Source organism: Lissotriton vulgaris, chromosome 10 (genome assembly GCF_964263255.1).
Source record: "Lissotriton vulgaris chromosome 10, aLisVul1.2, whole genome shotgun sequence".
NCBI lineage: Eukaryota > Metazoa > Chordata > Amphibia > Caudata > Salamandridae > Lissotriton > Lissotriton vulgaris.
The window spans coordinates 998,906,229-998,928,884 of NC_141698.1; the positions used below are offsets into that span (position 1 = coordinate 998,906,229).

At 45.3% G+C, this 22,656-nt stretch overlaps 1 protein-coding gene across 2 annotated transcripts in view; it reads right to left on the bottom strand.

Moving 5' to 3' along the window:
- HDAC8 (histone deacetylase 8) overlaps positions 1 to 22,656 on the bottom strand; it is a 673,568-nt gene that overhangs the window by 448,647 nt on the left and 202,265 nt on the right. For both annotated transcript variants that reach the window (XR_015300718.1, XM_086942007.1), the window contains exon 5: positions 11,989 to 12,101. Coding sequence is in view for 1 of the 2 variants with exons in the window: in XM_086942007.1 (XP_086798133.1) it covers positions 11,989 to 12,101 (113 nt within the window). In the remaining variant the exon portion in view is untranslated. The remainder of the gene's footprint in view (positions 1 to 11,988; positions 12,102 to 22,656) is intronic.

Below are 22,656 nucleotides of genomic sequence, written 5' to 3' on the forward strand. Positions count from 1 at the left end.
TCAGACTTCAAAGGAATGCGCTCCCGCCTCCCCCCCCCCCGCCACAGCCATGCACAGAGCTTGTTTCCTATAGGCGTTGAATGCTTTCTAAGCCGCTCCCCCGCCCCCCATCAGACTTCAAAGAAATGCGCTCCCGCTCCCCCGCCCCAGCAATGCAGAGAGCTTGTTTCCTATAGGCGTTGAATGCTTTCTGCCGTGGTTTTGTTTTGCATTTGGATGGCATGTCTTTCCGTTTTGGTGGGTGTGGGAGAGCCGATCCCCTTCGCAGTTCCAAGATCGGCGCTCTAGATGTTGCCACATCGCCTCGCCTCACTGGAACAATCAACATCATTTTGTTTTGGTCTTTGGCACACCCCATGTGAGCATATGTACTGGCGGTCTGCTTGAGTATGGTTGCAGGTGGAAGATATTAAAACGGTTTACAGAAGGACGCATTCATCTTGTGTAAGCACACAAAGATCACGTTTGAGACACAGGATATTGAGCCAGCCTGCACAAGCGCGGTCCACTTTGGTCTTGCTTGTTTATTTATTTATTTACTTAGTTGCACAAGTGGGGTCGCCTTCACTCTCTTGTCTCTTTCCTGCTCTTTCTCTCTCATGGTTCTGTTTACTATCCGTCTCCTTAAGTCTTGCTCCCCTCTCACTTTCTCGCTTCTTTCTGTCTGTCTTGCAGTTTTGCTGTTCTCTCTCTCTCTCTCTCTCTGTTCTCGCTCTCTCTCTCTCTTGCTCTCCTCTCTTTCATTCTCGCTCTTTTCTCTTTCATTCTCGCTCTTCTCTCTCTTTCATTCTCGATTTTCTATATTTCATTCTTGCTTTTCTCTTTTATTCTCGATATTTTCTCTCTTTCATTCTCGCTTTTCTTTCTTTCATTCTCGCTGTTCTCTCTCTCTCTCTCGCTCTTTCCTCTATCTCTCTCTCTTTCAGCCTCGCTCTTCTGGCATTCACTTGATCTCTTAAACACACAGATAAGTGCCGTCTCCGGCCCATGCCTTTAACCAGCGAGTGAGGGGGTGCGTGCCCCAGCAGGCTGTAACCACCAGTGCCTCCACCGAGTGGCCCCACCTCTTTAGCAGCTTATATCGTCCACGGCCGATGTGATGACTAGTTTATGCTGGCTTGTATTTTACAAAAGCTGAAATTCAGCACAGTGACGTAATGAGTGAAACATTGAAGTGCATTTGTTTTCAAGTTTAGCCCCTTTTACACTGAGGCAGATCGGCCGAGGGCTGCTCATTCAATCGCATTTCCTCATGAGTTCCAGAGCGAGCCCAGCGCACAGGCAGCTGTTATGTTTGCTGCAAACAACACTTTTGAAGCTATGGGCGCCTTGTGTTAGCGCGTGGACACCTCCGGGTATAGTGGGCTTTATACATTCTTTTCATTCCATTTCATTCACGTCAAATCATTTGGAGATCTGGTAAGGAGGGCTTTGGGTTCTGTGCTGCTGTGTGTAGTTGCAGCTTTTGTGACTGGAGCAGCAGTTGATGTACATACACGCTAATCAGAAGCGTAGGGTAACTGTTCCAAAATTCAAATGTACAATCTTCTACAGGGTCTCCTCCTTTCATTGGTGGCATAGGTTAAAAAAAAACACTAGCTTCACGTAAAGCAATCCGACGCTAAGCATTACCCTGTGTGTTTATCACCGCATTGCTTGTTTACAAAGCAAGCGCACTATGGGTTAAAGGCTCGCACGGTCTTTGATGGCGTGAAGGATGATCGTACTGCAAAATCTGTGATTTGGTTCTCTCTACTCATACCAGACCTCTCAAGCCTTCTGCCACATCCCTTGTGCTCCATCTGGCTGTATACATCATACCTGTTGCCTTCCCAAGCGGCATCTACACCTTGTCACAGCACCCCTTTCCGTGCGCTCGGTCTTTGTACCTCCTTACCTGCTCCCTGGCCGCCTCAGCATCACGTCACTCCACCTCCTTCCTAGCGCTGTTTCCCGGTGTCTATCACACAAGTGAAGTGACCCCTTTCCTGACCATCTCTGCTACTCGCCACACGTCTCTCGTTGTACTCTCTCATGTACAAGCCGTCATATTTTTATTTTTTATGAAAGGCATTTCTATCGAATTCTCTTGACCCCACTGAAAAACGTGCCCGAAGTTTCTGATTGACTGTGTGCTCACTACGTAGGGCCTCTAGAAGCAGAGAAAAAGACCTGCACAACAGAGTTTTTAGGTCTCGCCTGTCGATGCGCATGCGCATCGAGCAAGCGAGACTATGGGGGCTCATCGACTCTTTATCTAACTTGCAAGGAATCGTGGCGATTCCTTGCAGTGCCCGTGACTTTTAAGCTCAATGCGCATGCGCATTGAGCTTAAAAGCGCGTGCACATGGCCCCAGCCGCCTGCCTTGCCTACTCTCCCGCCCCCTCACTTTTTGATTGCACGGCCGCTAGGCCGTGCCTCCCCTACTCCTCCTACTCTCCTCCCGTCTGTTCCCGCACTCCTCCCACACCCCCGCTCCGCCCCCTCACTCTCTCTGCCCCCTCTAAAAAGAAATACAAAACAAGCGCTACCCGTTCTAACATTGAAGACTTTCTATCTGACTATTAATGCATGATAGAACGCAGGCCTCGTTTATCCGAGTGCAGTCGAAGATGTTCGCTAGGACAGATTTAAAATTGTGAATCAAAGTATGGACAGACTGTTCCAAAAATTATAAACAAAGTAGGTACGGACCATTTAAAATCTGTTCCAGCTGGAAAGTTCGCCAAAGTAGACAGGCTCTAGGACCTCGCAAGAGAGGAATGTTCCGTTCCGCCGCAAACTCCAAAGTGGCCAATCTGTGCTGGATCTAAAGTGCTGACTCCGCCCCGGGCGTGTGTTCTTTTGTTGCTATTGTAACGCCGAGTCAGGCCCCCGGCTCAGGGTTGATTCCCAGGCGTGGCTCCATGCAGTGCGGGGCATTGCAGCTCTTGCCGGAACCGACTCTGTCGCATTTCTCCTCCCCCCTCCCCTCTCTTCCCTCCGTCTTGTTCTCCCCTGGCATATATTTGCTACTCACGGGCTGTGTTATCCTCTTCCGGTCTGCCTCTCCCCACCTCACCCCCCACCCCACCCCAATCCCCCGCCCGCCTTCCCAGCCCATGCCGTCTTCTTCCAGCCCACAGTCGCCCCTTCAAGGCCGTGTTTCGAAGCTGTGGCCGCCTCTCTCCCGGTGAACGCACTTGGATGTTACGGTGTGACTAGAGCGCCATGAACACATCCCCTCTCTGGCCCATGACGTAAGCTGGATTCCTTGGACGGACCACAGTGTGCTCGTGCTGCTGTCTCCATGTGGCTGTTGCTTAGCGACATGGCAGATTTCGCTTCTCAGCAGACAAGAGCAATGGACGTTTGCAGCACCACAGGCAACTTGCAGGGAGGCTCGCGCACTTCAAGGGGTCTCTTTGATGGTTCAAGGTAGGTTTTTATCTGAAACCTCCCGTGTATCTGCTCCCCTAGCATTAGATTGCTTTACTAACCTCTCTCTTGTGGGAAGCTGCACACCGCTTCCAATTCATCACTTTCTTCCTTCCCCAACCAGCATCACGACTCGCAGTGACCACAGTCCCCCAGCACTTGTCTCCATCCCCACACTCGTAGTGAACCATTCCACTCGCAGTGACGGGATCTGCTCGTCGATATATATCTCACATTGCCAGGGAAGTTTCCAGGCACTAAGCATAGTAGATAAATGAAAACATCTGTATAGTGCCCTTAGAGGAAACGATCCCTACGTTCTATTCATTGGAGCGACTGCGGGTTAATAGGTGTGACGTCATAAATACGGCACTCAGTTCATTTAGACATGTTGGCGCCAAAAGCTTTGTGCACTAGCGTCTCGGGAATACTGCAATCTAGCGCTCAACGAGGCCGGACAGCTGTGTTTCATCCTCTCGAGCACAGACCATATGCACAAACACAGGGGCAACCCTGACACCCAAAAGCTCACTTACGTACATTTGTAGTAAAATCATACATTTTTAAGGTAGTAAACTCACTCACTCACTCACCCTCACTCATCCCACACCCTCACTCACCCTCACTCAACCCCTCACCCTCACTCACCCTCAACCCCTCACCCTCAACCCCTCACTCACCCTCACTCTCACTCATCCTCACTCACCCTCAACCCCTCACCCTCACTCACCCTCACCCTCACTCACCCTCATCCACCCTCAACCCCTCACCCTCACTCACCCTCACCTTCACTCACCCTCAACCCCTCACCCTCCCTCACCCTCAACGCCTCACCCTCAACCCCTCACCCTCACCCACCTTCACTCACCCTCACCCTCACTCACCCTCACTCACCCTCACCCTCACTCACCCTCACTCACCCTCACCCACCCTCAACCCCTCATCCTCACTCACCCTCAACCCCTCACCCTCACTCACCCTCAACCCCTCACCCTCACCCTCACTCACCCCCACTCACCCTCAACCCCTCACCCTCAACCCCTCACCCTCACTCACCCTCAACCCCTCACCCTCAACCCCTCACCCTCAACCCCTCACCCTCAATCCCTCACCCTCACTCACCCTCACCCTCACTCACCCACACTCACCCACACTCACCCTCACTCACACTCACCCACCCTCACCCTCACCTTCACCCACCCTCACTCACCCTCACCCTCACCCTCAACCCCTCATCCTCACTCACCCTCAACCCCTCACCCACCCTCAACCCCTCACCCTCACTCACCCCCACTCACCCTCAACCCCTCACCCACCCTCACCCTCACTCACCCTCACTCACCCTCAACCCCTCACCCTCACTCACCCTCACCCTCAACCCCTCACCCTCAATCCCTCACCCTCACTCACCCTCACCCACACTCACCCACACTCACCCTCACTCACCCTCACTCACACTCACCCACCCTCACTCACCTTCACCCACCCTCACTCACCTTCACCCACCCTCACTCACCCTCACTCACCCTCAACCCCTCACCCTCAACCCCTCACCCTCAACCCCTCACCCTCAACCCCTCACCCTCACCCTCACTCACCCCCACTCACCCTCAACCCCTCACCCTCAACCCCTCACCCTCACTCACCCTCACTCACCCTCAACCCCTCACTCACCCTCAACCCCTCACCCTCACTCACCCTCAACCCCTCACCCTCAATCCCTCACCCACCCACACTCACCCACACTCACCCACACTCACACTCACACTCACCCACCCTCACTCACCCTCACCCTCACTCACCTTCACTCACCCTCACTCACCCTCACCCTCACTCACCCTCAACCCCTCACCCTCACTCACCCTCAACCCCTCACCCACCCTCAACCCCTCACCCTCACTCACCCCCTCACCCTCAACCCCTCACTCACCCTCACTCTCACTCACCCTCACTCACCCTCAACCCCTCAGCCTCACCCTCACTCACCCTCAACCCCTCAGCCTCACCCTCACTCACCCTCAACCCCTCACCCTCACTCACCCTCAACCCCTCACCCTCACTCACCCTCACTCACCCTCAACGCCTCACCCTCAACGCCTCACCCTCAACACCTCACCCTCAACACCTCACCCTCACTCACCCTCACCATCACTCACCCTCAACACCTCACCCTCACTCACCCTCAACCCCTCACCCTCACCCTCACTCACCCTCAACCCCTCACCCCCTCACCCTCACTCACCCTCAACCCCTCACCCTCACTCACCCTCACTCACTCACTCACTCACCCTCACTCACTCACCCTCACTCACTCACCCTCACTCACTCACCCTCACTCACTCACTCACCCTCACTCACCCTCACTCACCATCACTCACCCTCACCCTCACTCACCCTCACCCTCACTCACCCTCACCCTCACTCACCCTCACTCAGCGCAACCACAGCATCTTCACTAAATATATGTAATAAACTTTAAGCTATTGGCAATATAAAATAAAATCCATTTTATTTACTTATTAATTATTGATTGTTTTTTAAAGCCATTGATTTTTTTAATATCAATACATATAAGTCACATATAAGTCCCGTTAATACAAAACATGTTGCTTTACAAATGCTAGAGGTGTCACATTTACAAAAATTATAACTATTGGCTTTGTAAAGAAGAAAGCTATTAATTTAGCTATTTAGAAAAAACAACACATAAATAAAAAACAAAAAAATAAATAACACCTATAGCTCAAACTTTCCTACTGCGAGACCTATTGCATTTCCAATGCAATAGGTCTCGGAGCATTTGAGTTAGAGCTTTTAGAAATGTTTATGGCTTTTTTTTTTTTATTCTTTAGCATTGGCTACAGGAAACAAAAATGCTAAAGATTTACAAAAAAACCCATAAACAATTCTAAAAGCACTAACTCTAATGCTGCGAGACCTATTGCATTTCTAATGCTTGTTTGTGTATATTACATATCAATTTTATATGTGTTTCTCCACGAGGCTCTTACTGATTAAAACTATAGGACTTTAAACACATATTAAAGTGAGACAATATTAAGGTAATCACATTTATTTTCATAGGGTGTGTCCACAATGCTTCTTCTAGACAAGTCCCTTTCTCTAAGGTTATTGCGAGTGTTAACTTAGAGACGGCCTCTTGGCCTTAATTATTGCACGTTCCTTTGGGCGCCCTGTTTGTTGTTAACCAATCGTGCATTTCCTTCACTCATTTAAAAACAGAGTGATATTGTTTTTCCCTACGAAGGGAGGGCTTCCTTTACTTTGTAAAGAATATATGTGTCGTCTTGGAAGCAGGTATCTAATAAAAAAGTGAGTGCTGCTCTCGGAGATACAATACTTTCAAAATCGCATCTACAAGTTGCATAAATTGCATGACCTTTGGATACAGAGCTCAGTGTGAACGATGTGGCTTGTACACACACAACCAACCACACACACAACCACACACACATACAACCACACACACACACAAACACACACAACCAACAACACACAACCAACCACACACAACCACACACACACACACACAAACACACACAATGACACACACACACCCACACCACAACCACAACCACACACACACCAACACACACAGCCACACATACAACCACACACACACAATGACACACACACAACCACACACACAACCACACACACAGACAACCACACACACACAACCACATACACACAACCACACACACACAGTGCACACTTTCACCAGACACAGACACCATCATTCATCAGTGCACGCTTTCACCAGGCACAAACACCACCACCGTCAGTGCACGCTTTCACCAGGCACACAGACACCACCAGCCATCAGTGCACGCTTTCACCAGGCACACACACACACACCAGCCGTCAGTGCACGCTTTCACCAGGCAGACACACACCACCAGCCGTCAGTGCATGCTTTCACCTGGCACACACCACCAGCCGTCAGTGCACACTTCCACCAGGCACACACACCACCAGCCATCAGTGCACAAACTCTGCAGGCACACACACCACCAGCCATCAGTGCACACATCAATTGTTAACGCATCCACAATTAACTATTTTAGCAATCGCAGTATGGCACACTTTACTTTTAAACATATTCATCTAAAGCGCAGCATGCCACCATTGCTACAAAAATAAATACACTTTTTTGGGCCTACAATTTATAGACTTTTATTGCAATTGGTGTTGCAATTTTTAGCAATGCCAATAGCTCAAACTTAATTAATGCGAGACCTATTGCATTGCAAGTGCTTTTTAAAATTGCCCCGGACTTTTGGGCAACAACCCTAACTCCTGTTTACTATCATATCCTCTCCACAGCAGAGACACCAGATTCCTGGACGGACTTGATATTGGTCCCCATCTTTAAAAAATGCGGCAGCCGGAAGCCATCAAACTACAGGCTCGTCGCCCTTCTTGACCTTGAAGCTAAGGCCTATGCTCGCCTCCTCCTGAAAGACCTGGTGTCTTGGGCAGAAGAAAGAGGCATCATTCCCTTTTATCAGTCGGGCTTTAGGTCTCAGTCGTCGATCCTGGAGAATGCATTAGCGTTAGCTTATCTATCATCCCAGGCAGTAAAGAAGAATATCCCCCCACTGTTTTGCTGTTACATTGATTACAGCACAGCCTTCGACGAAGTTGATCGCAGAAGGCTATGGAGGAAATTAGACAAATGGGGAATTCCATCTAAACGCCTAGAGGCAATCAGAGCCCTTTACAAAGATAGTTGGGTGTGGGTTAAAACTAGCACCAGATTTGTGGTCATCCAAAATGACCACACACAATAGGCTTAAACAGGGCTGTGTGCTGGCCCCTATTCTCTTTAATTTGTACACTGCGGACCTGAAGCTAATCTAGTACCACCTAGGCTAGGTAGTGTGTGGCTGCTGGGATTACAATATGCTGATGATAGAGCTACAATGGACCATACAAAAGTGGGCCTACAAAGAGCCCTAAATGCACTGAACCGCTTTACCAAGGACAACTTCCTGACAGTGAACCAGGGGAAGACCAAGGTAATTATTTTCGGGAGCTATAATCTCAAAAGGAAAACACAGTGGCTATTGGGTGATGTGCAAATCATCACAGTGGATTCATACAATTATCTGGGGGTTTGGCTCACAGAGCGGGACAAGGTGAACATTCATCAGAAACATCTGATCTCCAAGGCCAGCAAGGTCACGAGATCTGTTAAAACAACTGAGCCAACATCAGATAAGCCCTTCCGCCGGACCAATATTGACTGTCCTAAAAGCGAAACTGCTTCCAGCTACTAGTTATGGTCATCTGGTCTTCCTAGGGTCGCTGGACACTTTTTTAAACTCAACTCAAGTGTTCCTTATCCCGAGGTCAGCAACAAAATCAGGGCTGAGATTGGAGCTAGGCCTTGTGAGGCCCGATCTGACGTGTCAGGGGGAGCTCATAAAGTTACATCTAAGGATCTTGAGGGCTCCAGTCGACTCTTTAAGACAACAGCTCAGATCAACCTTCGAGGAGACTGGTTTGGTTTGGCAAACCGGCCTTGGCAGCGCCATCCAAACACTGGTGATAGAGGAAGCAGGTCTACAGTCACTGGAAATCCCAATTAATGCTTGGAAAAACGTGATAAATAGACAAGTGCATGAAATATCTTTTGCTCAAGATACCAAGTCTCGCCAGGCAAAGCCTAACCCTACCTAAGCGAGGCCCTAACACCACAAGCTCGAAGCAAAATACTCTTCATGAGACTTACCACATTAGGTATCGCGGATTTCAATCCAGTATGGGCTCGCATGTGGGAAAACACAAAATGCAGGCTGTGCTCCTACACAAAGGAATCCTGGTTGCACCTCCTATGCTGCTGCCCCATTCTGTACAGCGAACATTGGCGACTCCTGAGCCCGATCTGTATTGTTAACGGAGCAAAGACCTACAGTGAAGCGTCAGCCTTGTGTTTTTCCATAACAAGCGCTATGACTTTAGCAAGATTGGGAAAATTTACGAAACTGATCAGGGTTGCACGAAAGGTCTCAAATGAACGCAATCCGACTTTGGCGACAGATACGTCAAACCTGCGGAAGCAAGCGGACTGGTCCCTGACAGGCCTTGAGGTGAGCGTCCTCTTTTTTTACAAGTCCTTTTAAGACTGTGCTTTTAAATTTCTAATGAGTGTTTTAATCAAAATGAGTTTTAAAGAACACTGGGGACTGCAAAAGTGTGTTTAAGGACACATGGTGTACTACAAGTCCAGGTGGGGGTTGGATCGGGAGGGTGCCGGGGAAAGGAAGGTGGTACTTTTGCTAAGTCCAATTACTATTCTTTTAATGGGTTAGTTCTTACTGTAATGATTTTAATTAATTGAACAGTTGATACAAAAATTCAATTCACTATACTTTAAAAGATAAAAACAATATGTGTACAATCTTAAACATATTAACATTATTAATAAAAAAGATCAAAATTAACAACCTATATCACATTTATAAAAAAAAGAATGCGAAATCAACAAAATTAGAACATAAACATAAAAAATGTAAAAGAAAATTGTATAGATACTTGACAAAATTAAACAATATAATATGCATGAGGGGCCGCCGGGTCCGGAACCACTGACATGCAATCCGATGGCGTACGACACTGTGGGACATGATGCTGCGCAAGAGGTGTTAGGCTGCTCAAAAATTAGACACATGGCTTCAAAATTTCTTTCACTTGAGTGGGGGTCACTCCGGTTCCCGGATAAGCAAAGAGCCAAGGAGTTGACCCAGGCCCAGGGTTCGGAGAACAAGGACTTGAACGTCTATGTTCCTCTGTCGTGTTGGCCCGGATGGGGAGAAGTCACAGCACGCTTCGACTTCTTGTGACTCTTACCGGAATGTCTTGACCATTTCGAGTGGGACGAAAAGGACTTGGGACTCCTGGAGTAGTGCTGGGACCTCCCACTCAACCGGGACCCTGACCTCTAAGGTGTCTGGTTTGGCGTTGCCTGCCATGCTGCGAGCCGCTTTAGAGGTAGCTCCCTCAAAGCCTTCAGAGCCATAGCCCAGAAGTCGGAGCACGATTTGGAGTAGTGGTCGTTCTCCAGACACAACAGGAAAAAAAAATCTGCAGCTAGATGTCTCTATCAGACACTACTCCCTGCAATGTTAATCAGTTAGCATATCCAGCACTGGTAGAACTCTAATGTGCTTAAAATTGCACTATTTGACATGTATTTTCGGAATCATTCTGGGATGAAATCTCTCTAACCATTTATAAAGTTGTATTTAAATTCTGACCTGTTTTGATAAAAATTCCCATACCAAAATCCACAATATGATACTTGTTATACAAAAAACGACCTGCAATGTCCCATTAAACACCAGTATTTAACTCCTTTATAGTTTTCACAAATGTTACTGGTCTTATGCAAACTAGTATTTTACTCCTTTCCAGTTTTCAGCAATGTTGTTGGCTTACGGTGATTTATGATATGGTTTGCCATAAATTTCCCCAGAAATTCGTAGAGGAGTTAGCAGCTCCCACCTGTAAAACGATTGTCCACTTTTGATCTTTTGACCAACGTTCCTAGCCCAATCCACTACAAAATTAACAAAACCTTACTATATTCCCAAATATTTATTGGGGGAGCACATTAACCCCTTCACTGCGGCGGCTACTCCGCCGCAGTGCTAAGGGGGCGGGGCGGCCGCGCGGCGGCCGCATGCTGGTGACGGAGCCGCTCCGTCACGAGCCGAGGTTGAGCTGTGCTCGTGACGGAGCGGTTCCATCATGGCCCGCCCCGTTTAATGGAACGCTCAGCGCAGGCGCGAAATTCGCGCCGCGCAGGCGCGCCGAGAGGGCCATGACGGAACCGCTCCGTCATAAGCACAGCGCAACCCGCAGCTGATGACGGAGCGGTTCCGTCATCAGCGTCCAAAGGGTTAATGGTAGAAAATAGCACATAATAACAATATCACAATATAACATATGTTTTTAACAGACTTCTGCTGTACATTCCAAAGCACCTTAAAAATAAAAATCTATTTAGACTGCTGCCCTTACCAGGGACCAGGCCACTCAACACATATATATTCCCTGACTATAGTCCTGCTTAAAATGTTTATGTGTTAATGCAAAGACTGCTGCTTTCTGACGACATCAAGTAATTTTAGCATCTTCTTGCCATAAATCCATTACCTAAAGCTCTTATAGCAGACTTTGAATGGGCATTAGAGACCATTATTTCTTGACTTCAACAAATTTCTATAGCTGGCCAGCCCTTTCGCCTGTGCTAACTTAAATGTTACTTCCCGATAGCTCGCATTTAATACACTTTATTAGCACCACCTGTTGTTACTAACCTTTTGGATTTTTCTCTGGTGCTATAAGTGGTCCCATACATTTTTCTTAATCACTACCATTCACTGACTTTAAACGAATTCCAGAGAAGCCAGAGTTGTCTTCTGTGAAGCAACACTTTGCAGCAGTAGGTTAACGCACAACAAAGATGAGAAAAACAGAACCTTCTCAAAACACTTAAATTTGTGGGATTTTCACTTCAAACACCGACAAAAGGCTCTTACCATCCCCGTGATGTAAATCCAGGTCGATGTACAATACTCGCTCGAATTTCTGCCGCAATCGCAGAATTCCCAGTACGGCATCGTTCAGGTAACAGAAGCCAGACGCTTCATCTCTGTAAGAACACAAGGTAAGTCAGGTGCAACTATGGCAAGCGAATGAACCAAGTGACAACACAATGCTTGTCGCACAAATGTGCTTTTAATAACTAATAATCTCATTTACGAACCCATATTGTCCTTTATTAGCTTTACATTGTCTCTCGTATTAGGTCACAAGCTCACCACCCTCTCTTTCCAGATATTTATTTCCCTTGACAAGACCCTGTAGTGATTGTGTTTTTGTCTAATTGTGTATATTTAAATGTGGTTATCATTTATGGTGTTAGGTCCAGTTGCCTTTATGCTCTAAATTACTATAATTATTAGCACTGGGATTTTAAGTGCAAATGAGCACAGTCCATATACAGTAGATTACTGCCCACGAAAGGCATCCTGAGACTTGGGACACACTAATCTGCAATCGAGTTGCTAAAACAGCACGAACTGGAGCATTTTGTGTATTGTTAGAGAGGCATGCCTATAGCCGCTGGTGCTGAGTGTTGAGAGAACTGAAATTGGCAGGTATGACTATCACTGCAAGCAGAGCACAGAAACTGTTTCTCGCCTTTTGTAGACAATAGTTTACTCTGAACCATAAATACACTTTTCTTGCAAAATGTAGCGCAGTACTCAAAACTATGTCATGGATCAGAAAATCTGACCCATCTTACCTCAAGCCATACTGGTTTGTGCACCCTTTCTGCAAACCTATCACTCACACTACCTTTGCATTCTGCTTCCTGCTCAAGACACAACTACACCGCCACACCAACTCTGAAACACACTTTCCAGGCCTCAAGCACGCATGACACCAAAAACTCTACACTGTTAGAGGACACTGCGACCAACATCTTTTCCAAATCCACGTACTGGAAGATTGGGTCACTATGCTCGCGACCAGTCAGTGGGTGTCTTGTGGTCTCAACAACTAGTACTAAGGAGCAACAGACATGCCACAATATATGAATGTTAAGGGAAGCTGCAGCAGCTGCCATATCAGACGCCACGAGACATACACCATTCATCCCCATTGTGTCCCACCCGTCACATCTCTACAACCACCATTGACTCGATAGAGATATCAAAGAAGCTGAAGACACAGTTGTGGAAAGTTGAGGACCATACAATAGCAACACAAAAAGTCTTTAAATAGGCGAGTAATTTTTTCAAACTCCTACCTACATCCACTACAATTGTCCACGTTTGGGAAGCTTCCAAACAAGGGAAGTAACAAGTACGGCAGCATTGATAATTAACATTATCCACACATTTGGGTCCCCAGAGTAGATCTGCTATGGAAATAGTGACCAGGGATTATCGCTTTTAGAAAGGAAGAGGATCAGGTAGGGGGAGACACTTCAGTTGCATCAAAGGAAACACGACTATAGGAGTGATTGATACTAGATTCATGCTAGAGCTCCTGTGGAGCTGACTACTATAAGGAGTGAAAGAATTCCGAACATGGACAAAGGAAAACAGGAAAGGAAGGAGCTGCTAAAAAACAAGCACTGGCAAACCCAAAAAGTCTGTCTTTTGGGACCTATTGCCTCTGCCAATAGTTCTAGCCATGCTGTGCAGCATTCCCGATGAGGCACAACATGGCTTTTAGTAACACGTCTGTATGCAAAAAAAAAACATCATCCATTTGCAGCCAATCGGTTTTGCGGATACTGGAAAGCAGCTAAGTTTGACCCAATGGTGTTGTTTTGTCCAAAGATGTCTAACTGTATGGAAACAAATGGCATGGGTAATATTTTGTTTAGATAAAGTTTGTCTCTCTGAAAGACTTCTTCAGGTCTTTCAGATAAAGGGCAACTACAAATCCTTCCAGATGCTCTTGATAGCTCACGAGTGGAAGACATGCCTCTTATGAAAAAGAACATTTTCTGAGAAGGTTAATGGACAGGTGAACTTAGTAGTTTCTCTGCTCAACAATCGGTGCACGTGGTGTGTGGCTTTACCAGAGGTCCTGTTGCCAGTGACTTTGACTCCTCCACACATGCTTTCATGCAAGAACTCTTACTATGCATAGTTAACATTAATTAATATTAAAGTGTAAACGACACAAGGATATCCTCTGGAATAGCCCTTTCTGGGCCTGGTTTCTTCAAGAACAGCCTACATGTATGCTTCCTGCCAGAGTAAAAAAGGTTCCTAAGCCCTGGCACAGATGGTGAACTACGGAGGTTGTTCATCTTTTGGAAATTGCAGAGAGGAGGAAAGGCCTCCTTTGGACAGGATTTCTTCCACGGAAGGGAGTCCAAAAGTGCTTGCTTTCGGTGCAATGGCGTAAAGTTAAGAAAGCACATTGTGAAACAGATTAAAAATGCATGACCACATAGGAACCTACAAGGCACAGAGACAAACAGTCTCAGGATTATATAGCACAACTAAATTAGTGGCATGAAACAAAGCCTATTTTGTTACAACTGCTCTCTAGGCTTTAAGCTACAAATAGTGCCAAAGGGCTGTTGCCAGTGGTAAACGCTGCACAATATCCAGACACATCAATATGAGAGAACGTAAGGAAAAGGTACTTTTGTGAGAGTTCTGCACATTGGATGTATCTAACTTTTGTTAAACACATGATGCATAAAATAATATAATGTCCAGTAAAGATTCCCGTCTTGGTGTTACATCATAAGAAAAGAGCAGTTTGGTAAATGCTTTGTTTCAACTGATTGGTGCTTGTGCTTTGCCCTTCCCTGGGGCTGGCTTGTTGGTACATGGTAGGCAAGACCAGATGTTTTCACAGTGAAATCCTAGGATGGAAATGGTCATGTACTGCCATACCAGTAGAGAAACAATGGCCTGGTTAGGATCCCAGCAACAACCATTACTGTCCTTGGTTAAAGAACAGGAGGATCAAATACTAGCAGAGCTAAGCAAATACTTTTAGCAAGTAGTAACATAGATCTGAGGATCTAAGATGAACATGGCTGTTGTGCGTACAGTCAGATGCACAACAGACTACTCACAATTAACAAAATCTCTCTTCTAATTTCTGAATTTCCATTTCCTAATAAACAGACTGAGATCTGGACATGGCCCATGCATTCGTTTTCTTTGGAAGGAAGCATCTTGAAATTACTAAAATGTTCCACTCCAAACATATATCGGGCATAGTTCCTGCGGACAGTACTAAGTGTTTGCTCCTTTAGCGTTGAGAAGTTGTGCAGTTACAAAGAGATCTGGGCGAGAAAACGGCAGTAAACGCCCCACAGTCCTCTGTCAGCACATGGGGGCTGTATCGCATGCTTCCCCCAAATCCAACACAAAACTATTTTGTGGTCTTCCGCGCGGCCTTACATGAAGTGAAGCCGCAAATGAGTGCTGGGCGATGCAAGGAAATGAACTTTGCTAAGAAAATAGAATAACATTTTTTACAAAGGAGGCGAAACATTTCTGAATTCACGTCCTGGAACCTGCATTTATAGATTCAGAAACTATCCCAAACCAACATTCTTGAGCTACTTTTTTCCTTCAGCTTTTTCTTTTCTTTAGCATCCATCATTTTGCAGCTTGGCACTTTCAGTTCAATTCAATAAAACACAGCAAGCCATCCCCTTAAACTATACTAACAGACGCAAAGGAAAGATATTAGAGTTTGAATGTTGCATCTCACGTGTAAAGCAGATTATCGACGCAAAGGAAAAGACGTGACCCCAACCCTTCCCTCCCTCCACCTCCTCAAAGTTGGCAATTCTTATCTGAAAAGAGAACGTTTTAATTGTTTGCCACAACTCCTCCTGTACTTACAAAAAAAAAACAGAAGTTAGAGAAGTGCAATGGCCCTGCCCCTCTGTTGATTTCCTTCTTAGGAGCAGTTGTGTTATCTTTTCTTTGTGTTACTCATACCTGATTGTCAATACCACGCATCAAATACAGAAGGAAGGGGCTTTGCATGTAATAAACCTGTGACAAATTCAGCAGGAAGTGATTTTACTTTGAGAACCCTCTGGTCAACACAATAGCAACGGGTTTTACATTGCGAAATTACTGTCAAATGGAATAGGAAGGGGTGTTACACTGGGAAATCAGTGAGAAACACGACAGGAATGAGCTACACGTTGTGAACTCCATGACAAACACAAGAGAAATGGGACTTAAGCTGCATAAAACTTAGAGACATTCTTACTCGGATCTCTTCGTCAGAAGGGGATAGAGAGATCTGGTTTCCATGGTGCACATTTGTAATTTTATATATAGTATTTAATTGTGCGTGAATTTAGACTAATTTCCCCTATTAAACGCTAAAGCACTGCCTGATTTAATGAGTGTTCCTTGCTTTGCAGAGTTCTGAGTTCACACACTGCCTATCTGAGGAAGATTTGGAATGCTACACCTCTCAACTGAGGGTCCAGTGCTAAAGGGGTGTACTTTGTGCTCGCATTGGCTCCAATAAGAAGGTGGTCTCAGAAAACCTGTGGTAAAGGCTCTGGTTGTCAAAAATGGAGACAAGTAGCCCTAGACACCCCCCCCCCCGCAAGCCAGATCCTGAATTCCTACGTGAACTGCAATGGGAGATTGTTATTGCTCAACGCCCCATAGGAATCGGGACCTCCTACTGTCTATTTCCCCACCACAAGCTACAACAGCTGCAGTTCATGCTGAAAAAACAGGAACGGCCAGATGTGCCAACAACAGAGCCAATATAATGCAGCATGACTCGTCGTGGATTCCCTAGTCCTAATATGGCAACCGTGTCTAAAGGTAATGACAAGGTGGTTATGGAGTGGTCTGCTGGGCAGTGCATGTTACAGTAAACAAACGGCAGAGTGAGTGTGAGAGTTCCCAGCCTCTCACCTGGTGGTGGCTGAGTTATGTATCGTTTTTACCGCTGATGGGTTCCCCCAAAGCCGTCACCCTCCACGGCAGTGGGTGATGACAGAGGTAGGTGGAGTCTGTGCTGCACTCTTCTGGTTTATCTGGCATTTGAGTATGTTGGTCCTAGGTGCATGCAGAAGTATTTGCTCTTCAGCACTTATCCACTGATTCTGCTTGGTGGTGAAGCTGCTGCTATTCTCAGGATCAATGTACCACACTCAAGCCCTGCACATGAATGGCACTTTAATGCAAATACCTACTATGTATGTGTGAATGCAGGGAAGCGAGTGTGAATCTGGGGTTGTTGTGCTGAGACCAGAGAAAACCAGGAATAGCAGCTGCTAAATCCTGCAAAGAAGCTAGCTGTTCATGAGAGGATGGAAGCAGCGTCCCAGAGCTGAGGCTGAGTGTCAGCAAGGACCATGGAGTCCAGGGGTCCACTCTTCGCTGGTTGAACTATTGCTTGTGACAACAGTAAACACAACCGGTTGTGCATATGATGTGGGAGACAGTGATCCATGTGCTATAGCTGGCGCGGCCTGCCAGAGCTCACTTAAGGTTTCTCACATAAATGGACAGCCTGGGTCATTATTGGCTCATAAATCTTTGGGTGGCCTAATTAGCAAAAGCAGACCGTCAAGGCTGGCAAGTACAGGAAGAGACTCTAGCTAGGAATGATTTTCACAGTATTGTTTCAAGAGAGATACTTAACCATTGTTCTGCAAGAGCAGAGCATGTCTTCAGCTATAGTCTCAATGAAAGCATTAGGGGGGCTTTTAAAGCAAAATACCAACAATACTCACACGCCCTTTACAGAGGAACAATCTGACACTACTGACAACAATCTCACACCCTCACAGATTAGCAGTCACCCACTATCAGAAGCACCCAGACACCCTTAAACAAATTAAGAGCAAAGGCAACATATCTGGCTGGTAACTGAAAGTGGTTCATTGATTGTGTGTGGTATTGTGGCTGTGTGAGTGCAAGAATGAGTCAATCTGTGCATAAATAGGTACACAAGTGCAGGGATGAACAACTTCATGGATGGCAGCATTCAAGCATTTTCAGTTACAGGCCAGACTTACCGATTTTGCCAGTTCATGTTTGGGATTTGTTCTCAACAAGTGAAACAATCCTGGGCGAATACAAAGCCTGCAGCCCGCCTCCAAAGCCACACCCACTATCACATTTTAGTAAAAAGTTGTCTGCAAAATCCTTTGATCACAGTTCGTAGGCATGGGCTTGTAACACTCACATCCGGGTTCCAGTTTCTGCCCCAGCAATTCACATTTGCATGCACTTACATTAATCAAGTGCCAGCTTTCTTTAAGGCAGGCAATACTCTGAGTCTGGTCAATTAGAACCCCAAAGAGCAACCACTCCGGAGTCTAAGCGGAGGATTGTTGCGGCCTGAGCCTGAAATCAGCCAGATACGAGTAGGTATGTGACTTCTGATGGCATGGGTGTTGATAATTTCCCTAGCGCCTTGCACAAAACCTGAGTTGTGATATTCAAGCTGAAGATGAGGAGCCTGAACTGATGACGCTGGCCCCAACATTACCAGTTCCCTTCTATATGGAAATGTGGCAATCATCTTCTTACACATCAACAGTGTCCATCCATTCTCCTTCCTGTAAAGAGGACAAACCACACTGAGTGGCAATATTGTATTTAAAATACAAAGGTCTACATCCGTTTACTAGGAATCATTCTTTTTTTACTTTAAGTAGTGTGAATGTGATATCGGCCCCTGGACTCTACTGGTACGGGAATAATGGCCTCGCGACTTATTACTCTGAAAGTAGCACTATGGTTTCCACATTCTTGCTTAGGGTTATGTGGGATGATAAAGGGGTGTTTAAAGATTATAAGTAATAGCCTCTTGGGTTACTAAAGTACAATGATGTTGGGATAGGGGTATGCCCAATCATTAATATTAATAGCGCCGCACGGAATTCAATTTATTTTATTCCTTTATTTTTATTCCACTGATTATAATGTTTTGAAAAACTCTGTCGTAATTCAGAACATTTTTAAATGTTTCATATGGCGGTTTAATGTATTTAAAATATATTGACCGACGCCTAACATTGTACACTACAGAAGTAAGACATTTCAACACAATATCATACACTACAACCAAAGTCATAACATAATAAAGAAGTGGGTAGGATATGCAGTCAGACAACAACTTACAAACAATCCAGGCACAACAAGCTCACTGTAAGGTGGCCCTAGAATTCCCACCATCACCATGAAAATGAATATTTTCCACAAAAGAATGGACACACAGTAACTCAAAAGCAAGTGACTCGGTTTTGTTCTTCACCACCTTCCACCCAGGAGGTGGCAACTGGGCTCTTTGTATGACCAGAAGAATAACTTGCTCCCAAAATTGCCTCCAATGAAAAATACTCAGCAGCACCTCGACACTATCCCAACAGTCTATCAGGTGTCTCAAAACAGTCTATCACAAGCTGCCATTAGCTCCCAGACACCTTCAAAGTAGCTTGCAGCCATGAGTTCATTTTTAAATAAGCACAGGGTCACATTTTTGTTTTAGTGTTAAGGGAAGGTTCTGTTTACTTTACAATATTATCATCAGGCTGCAGATAGCAGAACCTGATAATGAGCAGTGCTTAGTTAGATTTATGAACCAGACTGGGTCACAGAGGTGAAGAACTGAAGCACTGAGGTATTTAACTCTTAAATAAAAGTCAGTGTCAACTCAATATTGGAGTGTGAGAACAAAATTATGTTTCTGAATGTTTTTAAACAAGAAAAAATGAAACTGAAAAGTTACCTTAGTGATTAACTCTTCATTTACATTTTCTCCAATTTTAAGGTGTCCCATTTACAAGCAGCAGGCCTTTTGCTCCCAGTGGCCAGTCGGCATTGTGCCCTGTTTATAACTGAACAATTGTCATTTTTATCAAATGGGAGACATTTAAAGTGAAGAAAACTCTTTGTATGAAACATTAAGTATTACATTCTTCCACTTTCAATTCAGCCAAATATGCCTTAATGTTTTTTTTGAAGCTTGGTTATTCACTTAAAATTCCTCCCATTTAAAGAAATGTATTTATTTATAAAATTTTATAAGGCGCGAACATGATCCCGAAGGATATCAGTGCGCTTTACAATTGGAGGGAAGGAAGGTAACAAATGCAGTACCGGCTCAAATAAGGATATGAATTGGTCTGTTATAAATAGGACTATGTCTACATGCCACTGGGAGTAGATGCTTAGTGTCTGTAAATGTGACATTTGGAGATGAGCGAAAATTTAAATAATGAGTTTTATGGAATTCATGTAAACAAAGTTAACTCTTCAGTTTATTTTTCTCAATACAGTGGCATATTTATGAGTGACAAATACAGCCATTACTTTAAGTTGAAGAAATGTAAACTGTAGAACAGTGCAGTGGGGGCTGGCATCTAAGGGGGCGGCAAATAATTATAAAACCAACTTATCGGAACTTACATAAATGTCCTCTGCTCCGGACCTCTTTAAAGGAACTGGATGCTGCAGTGCGAGCACCAATCCTGGTGCTGCTCTCATGATCCGGGAGCAGAGCCCTGATTGGAGGGAGTGGCCTCACTCGACGATCCCCAGTTACTGTAACCCAGACAGCTGGGTAAGAGGTTTCAAATTGCGCATGTCTGGCTGGAGGGAGTGGCCTCACTTGGCAATCCCCAGTTACTGTAACCCAGACAGCTGGGTAAGAGGTTTCAAATTGCGCATGTCTGGCTGGCCGTCGCAACCGGCCAAAGGGACATGCACACTTTGAAAAGTGCACCAACAGCCCACCCTCCTCTCTGCTGCTGTCATTCAGCCGCGTCCTGCCCCTGTTCTGATGCTCGGTTCAGGACGGAGGATGAAAAATAAAATGGTTATAAATTATCATTTTATTTTTCATCTTTGGTGGTAATTTAAGTGGGGCAACGATCTAAAAGGGGAGCTGCCTCTGGAAAAGTGTTCCATATTCTGAACATTTTTGAAGAACAATTTTCTGCTATTTAAATTTCTCCCACTTGTGTTATACATGTTAACGGTGCCGCATATGGTGAAAGGTATGTCCTGTGCCACTAGTACAGTCTCTCAATCACCCGTACACATATATCCCATTCATAGGCACACATGTTCATACATCCCCAAAGATGCTCTTACTGACACACATGGCAGTCCTGTCATAGTGCCCCTCGTCACATTTTTCTGTTCAAACCATGGCATCCGGCTCTATGGACATTATCCCAAGAGTCAATTAAGCTGGCTGTAAGGGTGTCTGGTAACAATACATGAGTTATTTAGCCTACATTAACTCAATTATCTTCAATGATCAGGAGTAGCTCTCACTACAGAAATGGTTGGAGACCACGAGACTAGATATATACCAAACCACTTTCCACCTACTGCATTTCATTGTTCACGACACAGTCCGTATTCAGCAAACCGGTAACTATGTGGGCGGTAACAGTACAACTTCACAATCAAGTCCTTCTGAAAATAAGACACAGTCAACAACAAGCCATAAAGATCTCACTGGCCAATGCCAGCTCAAACAATAAGCACACCGTGATGATTCACCATGTTAAGTCCCTACCTTAAAAGCGGCATACTTGGATTCGATCTCTACCTTCAGCATAGGTTCAACGGACGAGCACAACCGTTCATAAAACTGGTTGAAGCAATTCCTACCGCCTAACTCAACACCAGCATAAACATCCCCTAAAAATGCCCATCGTTAGGGCACACAGCATAATCCCATCCCATGAAACAAATAGAAGAGACTGGCAGCATTACCATTTTTCCAACTCTTAAGTACATGCTTTACAAGAACAGCCTGGCCAACGCCCATCAAACTGAAACTGCAGACTATCGTTTCATTCTTGACCTTGACATCAGACATTATTGAGTGGATCCTAAATGGTCTCAACTTTTAAAGAACTATGTAGCTCGAGAGGCTTTCAAAACGTGTCTATAATTTGGCACGCAAAAATCAGGAGGCCGAGCATTCTTTCACATAACAATTTCAGAAGCAAAAAATATCAACATCATGGTTCTGTGTATCTTCCACTTATTTCAAACGTTTTCAAAAGCATGTCATTTAAAACATAAACATGGACATCATTTACCACCCTTTAAGAGAGATTTTTTTCAATTACCTCACATAATACATTACGGAACACTTAGCTTCAACATTGACAAGCAACTATAACAAACTCCTCTATAATTCAAATGTTCTTTTGAAACATTATCTCCACTATTATCTGCCGTATGAAAAGCTGAAAAAGCCTCAACCATGTTGGCTTTAAAGTTCTTTAATCCAAACAATATGTGTTTGCGAAAACTCATAAAAGTTACCTCATCTGACCATCACCATCTACCCTCAGCACGTTCATAATCCACACTAGACAAGGGAATCAGGGACAGGCTAGGAGCCAGGCAATCCACAGAATTCATATCAGTAGTCACTGGTCTCCTCCAAGGTCAAAATGTCTGACCCACAGACATACATTTGAATCTGTAACAAATGCCTAGATCATCCATGACTGCTTGGCTCAAGAAGAAAGGCCCTTTCTCAAAGATAAGGAAGGTGGTATGTGGGTAATTTCCAGCCAAAGAGCAATACACTTCAGAAATACAGAATCTAAAAAGGTCCAAACCAAGTATAAGAAAAATCTCAAAAATATGTATGAACTCAAATGCAGAAATATATAAATATGAAGAAAATAAAAA